The sequence below is a fragment of the Botryllus schlosseri genome, chromosome 12 (genome assembly GCF_051294905.1).
Source record: "Botryllus schlosseri isolate E-star chromosome 12, Bs_hap1, whole genome shotgun sequence".
NCBI classification, from domain to species: Eukaryota; Metazoa; Chordata; class Ascidiacea; order Stolidobranchia; family Styelidae; genus Botryllus; species Botryllus schlosseri.
This window is the reverse complement of record NC_137247.1, coordinates 11,669,131-11,686,460: the sequence shown is the minus strand read 5'-3', so window position 1 is coordinate 11,686,460 and position 17,330 is coordinate 11,669,131. Positions and strand designations below refer to the sequence as shown.

The following is a 17,330-nucleotide window of genomic DNA, read 5'->3' as shown; positions in this document are numbered from 1 at the left end:
ATGTGGCTGTTTCACTGTAATAGACATGATTGTCATATCGTTCTTATTTATATGATAGCTTCATCCGTATTTATATGATGACTTGATCCTTATTTAGTCTTGTGGTCAGTGCTCACCACAGGTCACAATAGCCGCGCAAACAATACGATTGATACCAAACGAACACTGATAATTGCACTGGTAAGGGAGTCGTGATGAGGAGAGCGTGATCCCAACGTTTCTTAGACATTAGCATCCCAAAGTCAGGCCACTCAATTTTTTTTGCTGTCCCTAATTTGTGATCCACGCGAATGGCGAACGTGGTTATGTATGCAGTTGTCCGCCTGTAAATGTGTCTACGAGGCACAGTGTTGTGTTTCTGCTAGGCCGTAACATGGCATATTCAAAAGTGAACTGGCATAGTGGAGTCAATTGTGTTCATATCTTAACACATCTTTCACATGATTCCGTGAGAGTCATTTTAAATTAATCCATGATAATTCTGTGATCCTAGATTTAAACTTTGCAGTCTAGGGTGGAGTGAAAAAAAGAAAAATTTGAAATTCAAAAAGTGCCTTTGATATTTGGTCCCAAATCTCAAATGAATTACTTCTATCATAATTTCAGGTTCTTGCGCCCTCTAGTGGCCGTGTAATTTCACCGAACGAGCCAAAAATTGCTAATTTTGCCATATCTGGATAACCGCTCATGCTAGAAAGCTGATATTGGGCTTAAAATCTGCGGAAGCAGCATGTTTCTATCTCACTTCAACAGAACTTTGTCTTGAAAATGTACAGAAAAAAAGTTACAAGCCAATTATTGATTTTTAGACCGCCATTAAAATGTTGGTTGATTTTACCTAGTTTGCAATGCCAATTTGCATGTTACAATTTGTTACATTGCTGCTTTAACAGCAAAATCTTGTTTGGTGGACCAATGAGTTGATTTTTATACCAACCTAGCATAATTTTGATCAGTAGAGAGAATGATTAAACTTTCATCATATTACATGATATGATGATTTATGATATGAAGTTGGTGAAAAGGGTATCTTCCTGTTCAACTCTACAACAAACGATAGGCCAAGATTAAAAAAGTGAATCAGTTGCAGTAAATCAGCTATATAATTTATATATTCATGTATGCTTTGTTGAAAATGATGATTTTCATATCACTTGAGACATTGTTAAACTGTTTTATATATTATACATATTGTTCAAGCTGATGTACTCATCTTTGGAGTATTCTGGAACTTTCATAGTCAACCTCAAGTCTCCCAGTAGAAGTGATGATAACTCAGTTTGAAAGTGTTCTGGTTTCTGGTGTATCTTGGAGTTGGTCTTAAAATACTCTGGTATATTGATGTTAAAACTGACTCCTCCATGTGTAGTATCATAGGCCGCTGCCTGTATGAAAAGGTCTCTGTAATATACTTTGCTATGTGTGTGAATTGAACTGATATTGTCTAGTATAAGTACAGATTCTGAATTTCATCATGTTCTACTTATAGCGGATTGTGGTTTATCATATGTACAAGTACTACAAGTAATTGACATATTGTTATCAGGAAAAAGATCCAAGTCTGTTGTTGCTTGCAAGAAGTTGCATTGTGGAGAAACTTTTCAAAGTGTTGATGGTTTTCCTTCTGGAATCTCCCAACTGAAGACAGTTGTTCGATCACAACTAAAGTGATCAACGTTGAGCATACCCTCATTCACTTGTCCTTTAGTTGGGAGTATTCCAGAAGGAAAACCATCAACACTTCGAAAAGTTTCTCTACAGTGCCATTTCTTGCAAGCAACAGCAGATTTGGATCTTTTTCATGTTATTACTTGTACATAAACCCCAATCTGCTATAAGTCGAACATGATGAAATTCTGAATCTGTACTTATACTAGACAATATCAGTTCAATTCACACACATAGCAAAGTATATTAAAGAGACCTTTTCATACAGGCAGCGGCCTATGATACTACACATGGAGGAGTCAGTTTTAACATCAATATACCAGAGTATTTTAAGATCAACTCCAAAATACACCAGAAACCAGAACACTTTCAAACTGAGTTATCATCACTTCTACTGGGAGACTTGAGGTTGACTATGAAAGTTCCAGAATACTCCAAAGATGAGTACATCAGCTTGAACAATATGTATAATATATAAAACAGTTTAACAATGTTTTAAGTGATATGAAAATCATCATTTTCAACAAAGCATACATGAATATATAAATTATATAGCTGATTTACTGCAACTGATTCACTTTTTTAATCTTGGCCTATCGTTTGTTGTAGAGTTGAACAGGAAGATACCCTTTTCACCAACTTCATATCATAAATCATCATATCATGTAATATGATGAAAGTTTAATCATTCTCTCTACTGATCAAAATTATGCCAGGTTGGTATAAAAATCAACTCATTGGTCCACCAAACAAGATTTTGCTGTTAAAGCAGCAATGTAACAAATTGTAACATGCAAATTGGCATTGCAAACTAGGTAAAATCAACCAACATTTTAATGGCGGTCTAAAAATCAATAATTGGCTTGTAACTTTTTTTCTGTACATTTTCAAGACAAAGTTCTATTGAAGTGAGATAAAAACATGCTGCTTCCGCAGATTTTAAGCCCAATATCAGCTTTCTAGCATAAGCGGACTATCCAGATATGGCAAAATTAGCTATTTTTGGCTCGTTCGGTGAAATTGCACGGCCACTAGAGGGCGCAATAACCTGAAATTATGATGGAAGTAATTCATTTGAGATTTGGGACCAAATATCAAAGGCACTTTTTGAATTTCAAATTTTTCTTTTTTTCACTCCACTCTACTTTGCACCCCATGAGATTTTCGATAGCCAAGAACCAGTGGAGGATAATCTGATGAATGATGCGTCCGTCGCTTTTTAGATTTGTCTTGCGCGGTGACACGGTCGGCAATGTACGCATGAGCGATCAGGATAGACAGGCGGCAGACGAAATCGACAACGCGCGCCTGAGAAGGCAGGGAGTCTTGGGCGATCAGGACACCCTTACGGAACCGCCTAACCCCACCGAGGAAGAGCAGCGACGCCTCGCGATACTTTACCCTCTCGACAACCCGATGAACCCGCACATGGCGTCTTACGAGCGGCGCTTGGAAACATTCAGCACAAGATGGCCGCAGCACACCCGCGCGACGGTGGAGGCAATTGCCAGGGCCGGGTTTTTCTTTTTGGGTATGTACGGCCTGTGAGAGTTGCTGAATTGTTTGAGGGGTTCACTTTTTCAGAACATTCAGTAGTGATTGTTATGTTCTTGATCTTGTTTGAACAATAACTCAATGCGACGAGGTTGCAATATGAAATCAGTATATTAAACAGCAGAATAACGTTAAGACAGGCGACACGATCCAGAGTGCAGTTAAATGAAAGACCACGAGACAACAGAACACAAGGTATAAATACAAAGCACGACACACAAGGAAATAATGATTGGCGGTAATTACTAGTCCTATAGAAATTAGGAGTGAAACAACACTGAACGTAAATGCACGAACATAACAGTTCTCCCCTGTAAGTTAGAGGGTTGCCCACATCTACGTCGCTCTATAGAAATCGGTGGGTTTCCTATTCCTAAGAGGATACCGTCTACCCGACGTACGGGCAGGACTAGCTGCAGGATCTTGTGCCCTGTTCCTAACCCATGGTTGCTCAGTAGGGTTATCCATAATTTGGAAAATCTTACAAATCCTCGGTTGTAATGTCTTATTAGATAGATTATTGATAAAAAACGACACTGAGCCTAAAAGAAGCTCACAAAAAGGCCGTTAAGATTTCGTGCAAAGCGTTTGAAAGTAGCTGCCGAAGAATGAGCGTGCCACCGACCATAGAACGGCGAGAAGACTAGTAATCAAGAAACCACGGCTCTTGATTGGATAATCGGCTATGCTTCAATGACCACGTCAGCAGCAGCTTGCTGATTAGGTGAACAAGGAGTCTGCTACTGGCGGCGATTCTGAAAGCGCATTGTATGTAGGTTGACAGATAATGATTTAGGATTGATTAAGGGTATGTTGAGGTACGAAATACATGATGAACAAACAAAAGCTGCTTCACAAAAACGTCTAAAGCATGACTGCTTTATTGTGAAAGAAATCGCCGTAGCCTATGTGCCTTATTTTCAACGAGGGAAAGCATAGGCGCTTATGCAAGTGGCGACGGATTCCTAGTTTCAGAAATAATATATCATTATTGAATACAAAGTTAAAGCTTAACAATGACACTATAGTTTGTGTGATCTCATTGGGTTCAGGTTGTAGTACATAGTTGAAGTTTTGAAAGCTCTAAGGGTCGGCTGAATCAGTGGGTTATGCTTGGCACTTGTCAGATGCTTGCATCAAACTGTATTCACTTGCAAGTGTTGTCAGAGACCTTGATGATGACGCAGAAAAGAGGCGTAAAAGTAAGCACATGATATGCTGGATATGATATGTCAAATTCCTTAATAATCGCGCAGAAAAGGGGTGTAAAGGTAAACACAGACAATGCTGCATAGTGCATAGTATCCAGCATAGTTTGCATATCATATCAAGCAGGGCCTGTGCTTGCATTTAAACCTCGTTTCTGCGACATCATTAGGGACTTTGAAAACATTTACAAGTGAATTCAATTTGCTGCAAACATCTGATGAGTGCTAAGCCTAACCGTCTGATTCAGCCGATCGCTAGAGCATTCAAAACTTCAACTATGTACTGCAACCTGAGCCCAATAAGATCACCTAACTTATAGTGTCATTGTTAAGCTTTATCTTTGTATTCAATAATGATATATTATTTCTGAAACTAGGAATCCGTCGCCACTTGCATAAGCGCCTATGCTTTCCCTCGTTGAAAACAAGGCATATAGGCTACGGCGGTTTCCTTCACAATGAAGCGGTCATGCTTTAGACGTTTTTGTGAAGCAGATGTTGTTTGTACATCATGTATTTCGTACCTCAAGATACCTTGAATCAATCCTAAATCATTATCTGTCAACCTACATACAATGCGCTTTCAGAATCGCCGCCAGTAGCAGACTCCTTGTTCACCTAATCAGCAAGCTGCTGCTGACGTGGTCATTGAAGCATAGCCGATTATCCAATCAAGAGCCGTGGTTTTTTGATTACTAGTCTTCTCGCCGTTCTATGGTCGGTGGCACGCCCATTCTTCGGCAGCTACTTTCAAACGCTTTGCACGAAATCTTAACGGCCTTTCTGTGAGCTTCTTTCAAGCTCAGTGTCGTTTTTTATCAATAATCTATCGAATAAGACATTACAACCGAGGATTTGTAAGATTTTTCAAATTATGGACAACCCTATTGCTCAGCTTGCGACTGCGGAGGCTGAGCAACTTCCTGTGTGGCTGTATTATTATGGCCAGCTGAAATCAAGCGTGGTTGGAGTTGGTTTTTGTGCCTCCTCCAATACCCATGATCCGTTTTTATAATGTACACAACACGCCCCAGTATTTCCGTCACCACGCCAGCAACCCACTTTGGTCCGCTTCGGTAACTGCGAGCGTAAACCGAGGAACCAATCTCGAAATGAGTGACTGATTGTCTAGGCGTAACGGGTTTCGATTTATCGAAGGGCGAGCACAAACTTAGCAAGCAAATTGCGCGGCTGCCGACCATGTAAGATCTCAGCAGGCGTTTTCCAGTCTATGCCCGGGTGCGGTGCACATCGGTACGTAGCGAGAAGTGTTTGGAGCGCGACGTTGAGATCTTTTCCCCCGTCGCAATTTTTTATTAATCCAGCTTTCAAAGTCTGGACGAAACGCTCCGCTTCCCCGTTCGAGGCAGGGTGAAAAGACGGTGATACGATATGGCTGATTGCCAAATTAGAGCAAAACGTATCGAATTCATTCGATGTGAATTGCGGCCCGCCATCCGTGACAATTGTTACGGGCAAGCCTTCAATAGAAAAGACTTCCCGCAAAGCGTTAACTACACACAAGGTTGTGGTAGATCCGACATTCATTACTTTAACGAAAGGATATTTCGAATGCGCATCGACGATGACAAGAAACATCTTATTGTTCATTGGACCTGCAAAATCCAAGTGAATTCAGTCAAAGCTTTCAGAAGTTTTAGGCCATTCGCGATACTGACGATCAGGCGCTTTCATTACCTTACGGCAAGCGTCGCAACTCTTAACGAGATTTTCAATGTCGCGATTAATGGAAGGCCATGCGATGTAACGTCGAGCCATCTGCTTCATTTTCGCGATACCCCAATGTCCTTCGTGCAACAATGATAAGACTCGCGTGCGAAGTGACTGCGGAATTACTACGCGCTGAAAACCATCAATATTGAGCATGACTATGTCTTCGTGCAGAGAAAGCGAATGTTTGCGAATCGAAAACCAAGAAAAATCATCAATGTGCGTCTTTGGATTCCAATTACCATGAGTGACAGATAATTTTACTAGTTTCATGGTTTTGTCGTTCAGCGTCGCGTCGCGAATTTCATTGCGAGTTAACGGTAAGCCATCGAATGCCATATTAATCGCGTGAACGATATCCGCGTTTTCACGAATTTCCAGTTCGTCAAACTCAGGGTCTGGACCCTTCGGTAGGCGAGATAAACCGTCGGCGTTTCCGTGCTGATTAGTCGGTTTATAGCGAATATCGTATTGGTAAGCCATGAGCGTTAGTGCCCATCGCTGTAAGCGTCGCGCTGTAATCACGGGAATTTTCTTGTCCGGCGAGAAAATAGCTAAAAGCGGTTTGTGGTCCGTTACCAGCGTAAATTTTCTACCATACAAGAATTGACGAAATTTAGTGACTCTGTAAATGATTGACAGAGCTTCCTTCTCGATTTGAGAGTAGGATTTTTGCGAATCTGAAAGTGTTTTCGATGCGTGCGCGATTGGTCTCTCTTCGCCATTGTGCTCGATTGAGAGGACAGCGCCGATTCCGAATTGAGAAGCATCCGTTGACAAAATGAGCTGCTTGTTTACATCATAATGAGCCAACTGCGTAGCGTCGATTACGTCGTTTTTGAGGATGCGAAAAGCTGCGTCATAGTCCGTATTCCAAATGAATTTCGCGTCTTTTTGAAGTAGACGGTACAAGGCAGCGGCTTTATTCGTGAAATTAGGAATAAATGCGCGATAATAATTGACTTTTCCCAGGAATGCCTGTAGCTGGCGAACATCCTGAGGTTTAAGCAACTGTTTGATTGCTTCAACGGATTTGTGAGACGGGCGTTTGCCGTCCTTGTCAATTATGTGACCAAGGTACTCGATACTACTTTTGAAAAATTCACATTTAGCGAAGTTGACGGTGAAACCGTATTCGGTGAGGCGCTCAAAGAGTAGCGATAAGTTGCGAAAATGATCGCGTTCATCAATGCCAGTAACGATTATGTCATCGATAAAACTAGCAACACCGGGTAAGCCGGCGATCATGGCATCAATACAGCGTTGAAAATTTGCGGGACTAGATGCGACTCCGAAACACATGCGTCGATAACGGAATAGACCGAATTGCGTGTTGATGACACACAAATTCTTCGCATCATCATCTAATTCTAGCTGAAAATAAGCATCGGCAAGATCAATTTTCGTGAAAATACAACCACCCTGTAACTTGTGAAGAATTTCATCTAAGGAGGGCAGGGGATGTTGATCTATCTGAATTTGTTGATTCAATGCTTTGAAGTCACCACAAATGCGTACTGATCCATTTGATTTAGTGACGGCAACAATTGGTGCTGCCCAATCACTGTAATTGATTGGTTCGAGGATACCTTGATTGACTAATCTATCCAATTCGGTTTGAACAGCGATTTGCCTTGCGAAAGGCAAAGGGCGTGGCTTGTTGAATACGGGCTTGGCATTAGGTTTCAAGTGAATTGTCACCTTTGTCTTGGTGCATCGTCCTAATACATTAGAGAAAACGGAGGGAAATTTGGACTGAAAAGATACCAGTTTGTCGTTCGAATCAGAAATGTCAATAGTATTACATGATTGCGATTTGACCATCTGCGAAGAAATTGCATCCAAAGCAGACGTTCCCTTAGCGGTCATGGAGAAAGCATCGCTCCAATCAAGACCAAAAATGTTTTGCCCACGGTGTTCGTCGAGAACCACCAATTTTAAGCCAACTCGAACTCCAGAACCCACCTGCACGGTTACAGTGCAAATACCTTTCACTTTCAGTGGCTTGTCGCCATACGCTACGAAAGAGCAATGGTATGCTGAGAGTTTTGGAGAGCCCAAAGTTTTGTACCCAGTCAATCCCACCATGGCGGAGGGTGCACCAGTGTCCCACTGTGTCGGCAACGGAATGCCGTTGATGCTGGAGTTGATCCAGAGCTGGTTTCCTACGCGTCGATATAGTTGATCGATGTCGAAGGAGAGGAGTGGCACTGAGCAGAAATTGACGGATGTGACCTGTTGTGTGATACTATAGGGTTGGTAGACATGCACACAGGTTTGATATGACCTTTACGACCACATTTCTGACATACTGAATGTCGATATTGACAGTCTTTTCTCTGGTGATCGATGAAACAGCGGCTGCAGGATTTCAGTCTTTCTGGGAAGTTGCCTTGAATGGATTTGGAAGGTTTTTTCCCCTTCTGATAGCTTCCTGTCATTTTGTTGACGATGGAAGTATCTTTACCGTTACTCCCGCCCTGGATAACCCTATCAGTTTCCAGCGTTCTCATGTATGTTGCGGCTACTTTGAGAACGTCGTCGAGGGATGGATTGGTTTATGTTAGACAATGCCGTCTCACATCCGCGTGCGGCGTTTCTTTAATGATGAGATCGCGCATTAGCTCATCAACGTAGCTCTGATCACAGCCATCTCTTGAGCATATGAAGTTGCAATCTTTGGAGATTCCGCGTAGAGTAGCGATCCAATCGGCGTACGATTGCACGAACATAACAGTGATCACCAGGCGGCACTCAACGACCCGTAACGTAACCACTAACCCTGACATAGACCAGTGGTTATCAAACGTTTTTAGACACGCCCACTTTATGATGGTGAAAAATTTCGCGGCCCCCTTATTGTCACATCACAAAATGCAACCAGAATGCTAGCAATCCCAACAGAGAGTTGATGGCACGGGGGGTTGTGACCAATGTTCCCTCTTAGCTGCGCACGTGCGCAACTGCGCAGTGCTTTCACGGTGTCTGCGCACAGAAAATCTAAGTTGCGCACAAAAAATCCGAAATGATGACCTTTTTTTTGGTCATTACGCACTGTTTTCCAAGGCTCTGCGCAGTGAGCTGGTGAGCGTGCGCAGACTCGTCAAAAATTAGAGGGAACATTGGTTGTGACTATACAGTACACAGAGCATCAACAGGTATGAATTGAAGGTAAATCTGCAGAGCACAAAAATAATTTTCCGTTAACCGCAGCTTCGCACCCCCCCCCCCCCCCCCAGTTTGAGAACCACTGACCTAGTCAATAACCCGATCACGTTAATACACTTACACTACCAACTGCCGTGTACCACAATTCATGCTGATATTCCATGAAACATTGATTTTTCAAATCTATAAAAAATATAGATCCTTTGTATTTATAATAATGAAATAGCAAATAATTATTACATTTGTAATGACCAATTCATCAAGTGCCGAATTCACTTGCAACCTTTAACAGCAATGTTCATTTACTCATTTCGTAATTGGCATATCATCTTGATAGTAGCGGGAAATGCAGATCACAACCTAGTTGCTCTTAACAATTGCATCACTTTCATGATAATAATGAATAGTCATTACATTTCTAAATATAGACTTCATTGAATGTCCGTTCACACCAATGTTAACACTTTAATTACTCTTGGCATGTTTTCCAGTGTCATATCGTACAGATCGATGGCACACCGCAATCTCGATTTGTATCTCATCTTGATAATAGCAGGAAATGTAGGCCACGAACTCAGTTGCCTTAAGCAATTGCACCACACTTCTAAATCATCACATATGTGAGAATGCCTGAGCTTTAGGCATTGTTCTCTGCTCTTTCTTCAACACATGTAAATCCTCGGGCATTACCTTTTGCCCGTTCTTCATTACAAAGGAGACAAATCTCTGAATTGGAGTACTTGAAGAGCAAAATTATACCACACAAGTGTCATTCTGGAATGTACTCCCCTCAAGTCTTTGTCACTGTGATGAACTGGATGAGCTAAAACAGGAGCAGCCGTTCTTGTGTATTAGTGTAACGATTCCGTAAAAACACCACGGAATGAACACATCTGTTTAGTATGAGTGTCATCCAAGGGTATTTACCTGGTTTCTGTTCTGGTAGTTACTTATGCCAGTTTAGGAAACCAACATCTGCACAGTGCACAAGACCACTTTAATAAATTATACTCCCTGTCTATTGATATTTCCCATGGGAATGTCGTTGCTCAGACATTCTCGTTGCTTGGCACTTGGGAGCTTACTTATCTGCTGTTTTTCATGAGTTTTATTTTGGGACATCATTGGGTGTCATCTGGAAATCATCTAACAGATAATTTCCGATATGTGTGACTAATAATTTAACAATTTCCAATATATTTATCCTATGTATTAATCACTATATGTACTCGCACAGGTGGTGACTGTCTGTGTAGCCTACTAAGGCCTCTAGGACATTTGCCATACTGGTCGGTGTTGTATGTTTAGTGGTGTGACAAAAATGAATGAATCTATCGACCTCTGGATTTGCTAGTGCCATATTTGGGCATGAAAACACTAACTCTTAGCAATGTTGCCTAATTCAAACAATCGTGACCCGTTTTACTTGGTATTCCAGTTTGAAGCTGAAGCTAACAACCGGAACATAATTTGAGTCTGACAATAGTGCATACTTTGATTCGGGCATGTACTGTGTGTGCCACGGAGTAGTGACAGACCGAGCAATCACAGCACTCACCCGCATTTTATCAGGGCAATCGGACAAAACAAAGTGCTTTTATTGCAACGGCGGATTACAAAATTGGGACCGGAACGATGAACCTTGGACCGAGCATGCTAAATGGTTTTATGGGTAAGCCGATTGTTGCGGGTGTCGCGTTTATGTGTGTATCTTCAACCCCTTCAATTTTCTAGGTGCGCGTTTATCATAAGGCAAAAGGGACAGGACTTTGTCCGTAATCTTCATCAGTTACACCCGAATCTTAACAGACCCAACATTAGATACCCCGTCTCGTATAATCTAAACCTTGACAATGTCGCGCCCGTTACCGGGCCCCAGGAATCTGTCGCTCCCGTTACTTCGACAAGTCTTATTGACGCCGCTACGAACATGGGCTTCCCCCTGGACTTGATACAGAGAGTCATGCATCGGTAGGTATATTTTTGTGTCGCATGTGTCCCTTATTTATTATTCATGTCGCTTTGTGTTGAATATTTCATTACTTGTAATCTTCCTAGTCGGATAATGCTTTCAAGAATGCATAATTTAAACTGCGCTGAAAATAGGACTTTGCGATATTTCCAAATTATGTTTGCTAACTCGCCATTTTTGAGGTAAAAGCAAATGGTTTAGCTTCAGGCTAGAATGCCACCATCATCATTCATAAACATCATTGAGTTTATGTTATCTGTATCGAGGAAATTGGTTTCCAATTTTCAATGCAAAAGACCAGGAAATTGCGATATTTCTCTGAATACCGAACACGGCCATAAGTCATTAATGTAATGCACCATTGAATGGTAACAATTTGAATTCCCCAAACAAACATACTTTTCTGTGTGCAAGTTTGATCGAGCTTCTAGATGCCCTAAGTGAGTCCGTTCAAAGGCATGAGCAGATAATCGTTCTGATATTCCGACGTCGTCAAGAGCCGGCTTACGATAGCAGCACTTTGGTATGTAATTATTATGCTTAGGGCTGAACAAAATTAAGTACCTGGCTGGATGATTCAATTCCATGCCGTGTCGAATATTATCTCCAAATACCCCAAAATCCAACATGAACTCTGGGCCCAACCTTGAATCAAACCCACATCCTCATATGAGCACGGACTACTCCAATCAACACCTTGTAATCTGAGCCATGGAAAGTTGTATCAACTGGCTTGTAGCTGCTGACTTCACTCATCTCCAGCATCGGTACCCAACTGAAAATCAGTCAAATACGTGCGGCCAGCCCTGATAAAATATCAACCGTGTTCCGCAGCAAAATGGACCGGGACAGGAGCGGTTATGGCACCATTTCCGAATTGCTGGACGATTTACTGGCCGCGACAAATGACAAACAACGTCATACTTCTTCCACGAACGAAGCAGAGGAACACCAACAGACGTCTGACCCGAACGCGTCCCAGGGCCAGGAATCTGCGGCGGGTACGAAACGAAATGTGGAGCAAGGCGCGGCTGGATCGTTGACGGATGTGAAAAAGACAAGAACGCAATCGACCATGGACCCCAGTGAAATGGAAGGTTAGAAAAGATTATTTGTACTGCACTCGGCTGATCCTCCGACAGTCAACTTCCAGATGTAATGCGCTTTAAAGTTAGCTGACTGGGGAGAATGCTAATCATGTGATTAAAAACTGCTAATCGGGACGCATTTTAGGCGGAGAACATAAAGTTGGCTGACCCGGAAGAATGCTAACCATATGATTAAGAACTGTTAATCGCGACGTGTTAAGTAGGATAAGGTTAGGCGCTATGATTACTTCAGCTGTCCTGAGTTTTCAATCAAGTGGTGTTTGTTTTCTGTTGCATCGTAATGCGAAAAGGTGTTATCGGCTGTCAGGTGTTAATTTGTTGAATGAAATGGTAGCCTGCTGATAAATGTGACTGTAATAGGTAGAAGTATCGTCATCGCGAAATCAAAGTCGTGTGTTATCACTCAGTATAGAACAGCAGAAAAATGGATTTTGGGATATTGGTAGATATATCCTGATTGTTTCGTGAAGCTAAGGAGACAATCGTCACGGTCATTATATGATATATATATGTGCGTAGGAATGTTAGGCATTGTGGACTGCATAGTTCATCCCTGTTTATTAAATCATGAGATTAAAACTAACTTAAATACGCTGCGATCACGAGGTTCCCTTAATCTTTGGTCGTTAATTCCGGATGAACGTGTAATCGACTTTATTGATGATCCAACTCTATGATGTCCGCCTTAGGATAGTCATTTTCAAAAATTATTAAAGTAGTCAGCATTGCTACTGAATAGAAGTAACAAAGTAAATTTTTACCCGATTACAACTAGAAGTAAAGATTTCCAAGACATCTGTAAACTGCTTCGGCTGAAAGTAGAAAATGAAAGGTCCGAGAACGGGAAGCATTCAAATTGTTTCAGTCGATCGAGGTGTCACATACTTTTAGCGGTTAAGTGGTTTTGCCTAACAATCTGTTCTGTTATAATTTGAAAAAGCCTAACAACATAACCGCTTGAATAGTAGGCTAGACCCATTTCATCACTCCGAATAAGGCTGTAGTAGCCTACTTTGTAACAGACCACACCTCTAATCATTTTCCGGTTTAACATAGACTTAGGTGATTAGGTGAACCAAGTAACCTTATAAGCAGTCTAGTGTTGCATTGCAAGTTGCATGACCAGTTGTATTTCCTCTTGATTTCCGTCGTGTTTTTTGTGCAGGCATGGCAACAACAGCTCTCGAAATCTGATGGCTTTACTGTAGTCTTTTCTGACGGTGGCGTGAAAGAATTGATTTGAAATGTGCCATGCGGATATTCTGTCTGGCGAGACATTTGATAGGTTAATAGTATAATGAGGCAATTTCCTTTTCGTATCAAGCGGACGTATTGAGTGCGAATGGAAAATTCCAATCCGTGCTGACGATGACATGGAATTTTTTTCCATACATGTACGGTAGAGATGAGCGGATTTGAAATTGCTGTGTCCTAATCCAAATCCGAAGCTTCAAATCCTAATCCGATTCAAACTTGGAATTCCAAATGGAAGCCTAGATCCTACATGCCTATATAATCCTGTAAAAAGAAATAAAACGCTGAATGGGTGTAATGAAGTAATAACTTTGTAAACAATGTAAAATCTTGGCAGGACGAAAAACTTTGCTACCATACGTCAATCTCCCCAAAAGTCGGTAAATCCAATCCTAATCCATTTTTGAAAAACAATCTCAAATCCTAATCCAGTCCATATCCGACAAAATTAGACATATCAGGTTTTTCCAAATCCTAATCCATGCTCATCACTGATGTATGGCAGGCTATTTGTGAATACTAGATGGCACCTATTTCGTCGCTGTAGAATCAAAGTAGCATATATTCATTTTTGACATTCTGAGAAAACCCAGTTGTGAAATTCTGATCTTCTTTCGATCATATCTTGACCATGCATATGTTAGTCACATTGTTTCAATCATAACCACGGTCATGATATGGGTGAGAGAATATCAAAATTTTACAAAAACTTGATTTTCTCGTAATGTAAAAAATTGACACAAGCTGCTACTCAGATTACCCAGCAACAATCTGTTGTCTCGTTAGGCGTTTTGTATAAGTCACGGATATGTCATTTACAATTTCGAAAGCAGGCACCCCGGATTAACTGCTAAAAGTATGTGAGTCCTCGACTAAACCTACTTTATCAAACTACTTAAGTACTGGTCAGACCTTTTATTGTCTACATCAGTGGTTCCCAGAGTTGGCACTAGCACTCCCCTGGGGGCGTTCGCGAGCGTGAATGGGGCGCTGGCTATAAAATTGTGCGATAGTGGGGGGGGGGCTGAGAGCAAATGGGGGTGGTGTAGGTTAAGAAGGCTGCTGCATAGTATTGAAACGGTTGATAAATAAAGCCGCTAAATTCGCAGTGAAAATGCAGAATCGATTCAGTCGGGGCAATTTAGAGTCTTCGGTCCATCTATTCAGCTGTACCGGAAAAGTCCATCGTTACATCACAATTTTGATCCTGCTCGTCAATGGACTAATTTAACAGTCCACAGTATCCCTGAACAGCGTTGTTCATTGTGTGCCGTGAGAACTACGAAGTACTTGAGCAGTTATTGCTCACTGCAAGATGTGGTGGCTTTTCAAGAGAAACTGTCTTGCTTGATTTTATTCTCTGTTTCAAACGATCGTGGATTTTCCACAGTGCTGCGACTGTGGCCTTCGTTATGGTTGCGAGAAACGATATCGCTTCCGCTTGACGGGCATATTTTCCAAGATTTACGAGTAGAATACCTCCGCTTTTAGTAATGATGGTATATGATAGTGGTGAAAATGGCACTGTCCGGAATCAGTGATAAGCCTGTGCAATTTCATCAAAAATTGTCGACACGTTTACTTTTCTAATTCTTAAGATTGCCCGAGCTTCTGGTCCAACTCAAATATCCGATTTTGACGGAGAAACATAAATCGATCATCTCGGAAAATTGCACAAGGATATGGGAATTTGATACCAGGATATATTCCAATTAAAAATTCCTCACGGGATAATCAATCCATTTTGTGACGTTTCCGAGCATGAAATGATTTAGGAGCTAATTACATTGTAGTGTAGAACAATTTTGAGTTCAGCCCAAAGTTAAATATCTCCAATCAATCGTTCTGGATTCACAATTGAATCAAATAGGAATACTTTCACTGGAGACGGCTGGACTTTTTCGTCGTTGCCCTTCCCTGCTCATATTTGATATAACGTGTTCTCAGTGGCGTGACAAAGTTTCTGACTCACTGCAGAAACCGATTTGTGACGGTAGGGGAAATGGACACTGGAGATTTTATAATGACATTGATGTTATCAAGACTCAAATCCAACATGCCGAGGATGATAATAATAGTACACCAGCTTCGTCCGTCTCATTATTAGCTTTAATGAATGCAGAAAAACTTTCGTTTTGTGATTTAGACATGATGCGGGGGGTTGTAGGGTGGGCGCTGGCACTTTATTCGTAGTCAGTAGGGGGCCGTAGCTCAAGAAAGTTCGGAAACACTGGTCTACATACACTTGAAGTAATTTTTACATGTCTTGAAAATTGCTACTCTTGTACTTAACTATAAATTTATGGCGTAAATTTTACTCGAGTAGCAATGCGGACTAGACCACGTTGGCCACCTTTGGTGATTTTGCAACGATGTAAATTTAGCAGAACAGTCACGTCCGGTTTATTCAATTCATATTCGACGTATCAATTCACCGAAAGGCACCAACGCGGCTTCGCTTTTCAGCCACCAACGAGATGAGAGAGAGCTTGCGCGCCATGCAGGAGTCTTCGGTCTGCAAGAGCTGCCAACAGAACGTTATCGACGTCGTGTGCATACCGTGCGGGCATCTGGCGCTGTGCACAAACTGCTCGACCCGCGTCCAGAGATGCCCGCTTTGCCACACAAAGATTCAAGAAACGATGAAGATATTCAGAGCGTGACGCAAAGGTAATGGGACGGATGCCTTTTCGTTCGTGTGATCGAGAGAATCACAGTTTCGTCATGAATAGATGTCGTATGCGGGAGCGAGACTGGATATTTTGATGCAATGTGGCATGTGAAGTTCACGCCTCTGTTTTTTAAGTTTGGAAATATTTCTCCTAGTTGAAGGGAACTGGGCTTTGTGTTTTGTGACTCGGTGGTAGAATGGGAAGGAATGTGGGCTTTTGGGCTTTTATTACACTATGGTGAATGGGTTTAATTTCCTTTGTGCAAATACAGGAACTTATTGTGACTTCCTTTTGAATTGCTTACCTGCGAAAACCTGTGATGTAGTTGTGCATGTTTAGTATTATTTTTTTCTGTCAAATTGTCCGCATAAATTTGGTACCTTACTTTGATTTCATTTCGCATTAGTAACCCTTTGTTATCCATGTATTCATATGTTCTCCGTATTCACATTGATGTTACATGTTGCATTGCTGCTCGTCACTACCACTGTAACCTGATCGCAATCGTAGCCCCATTATTTTCGTTGTTTGCAAAAATATGTGAAACGAAAATTGTTGGCATGATTTCCTGGGTTTTTTCTATTCCGACAGACAGACAGACAGAAATTTGTAACGTCACTGGACTAGAGACAGGGATATCTGGACTAGATATCCTGGACCAGAGAGCTGAAAAGGTGAATACACAAATGTGTATTGCAAAGAAACGAAAGATAATCACTGTTAAGGATCTGGAATTTGGTGAGGGATAAGAAAGCGTGTGTATGACGATATCGAACCATTCGCGCTGACTTCGATGATGCGACCATTCATGTGTTGGTTCGTGGGATTTTCAGCTCAAGCTCCTGACTGACTAGTGTTACACAATAAACACTCTGCCTGGAACCGACCCTCAGCTTTTTGATGAGATCAACAGTGAGCCAATAAACCTACCTCGGGAATCTTGATAAGTAATTTGGATGTCAGGATAATCCTCGCTTCTTAATATCGAGCGCTA

The 17,330-nt window shown here is 41.6% G+C and overlaps 1 protein-coding gene across 8 annotated transcripts in view; it reads left to right on the top strand.

The window, feature by feature from the left end:
* LOC145451901 (baculoviral IAP repeat-containing protein 7-like) overlaps positions 1 to 17,330 on the top strand; it is a 32,918-nt gene that overhangs the window by 6,661 nt on the left and 8,927 nt on the right. For 2 of the 8 annotated variants that reach the window (XM_080330123.1, XM_080330120.1), the window contains exons 8-13: positions 2,892 to 3,199; positions 10,902 to 11,001; positions 11,064 to 11,300; positions 12,136 to 12,398; positions 16,131 to 16,334; positions 16,928 to 17,220. In XM_080330123.1, the coding sequence (XP_080186249.1) occupies positions 2,892 to 3,199; positions 10,902 to 11,001; positions 11,064 to 11,300; positions 12,136 to 12,398; positions 16,131 to 16,327 (1,105 nt within the window). In that variant the 3' untranslated portion in view covers positions 16,328 to 16,334; positions 16,928 to 17,220. Of the gene's footprint in view, positions 1 to 2,891; positions 3,200 to 10,901; positions 11,002 to 11,063; positions 11,301 to 12,135; positions 12,399 to 16,130; positions 16,335 to 16,927; positions 17,221 to 17,330 lie in introns of those variants that run through there. The other 6 variants (XR_013919122.1, XR_013919121.1, XR_013919120.1 and 3 more) reach the window with 6 other exon arrangements.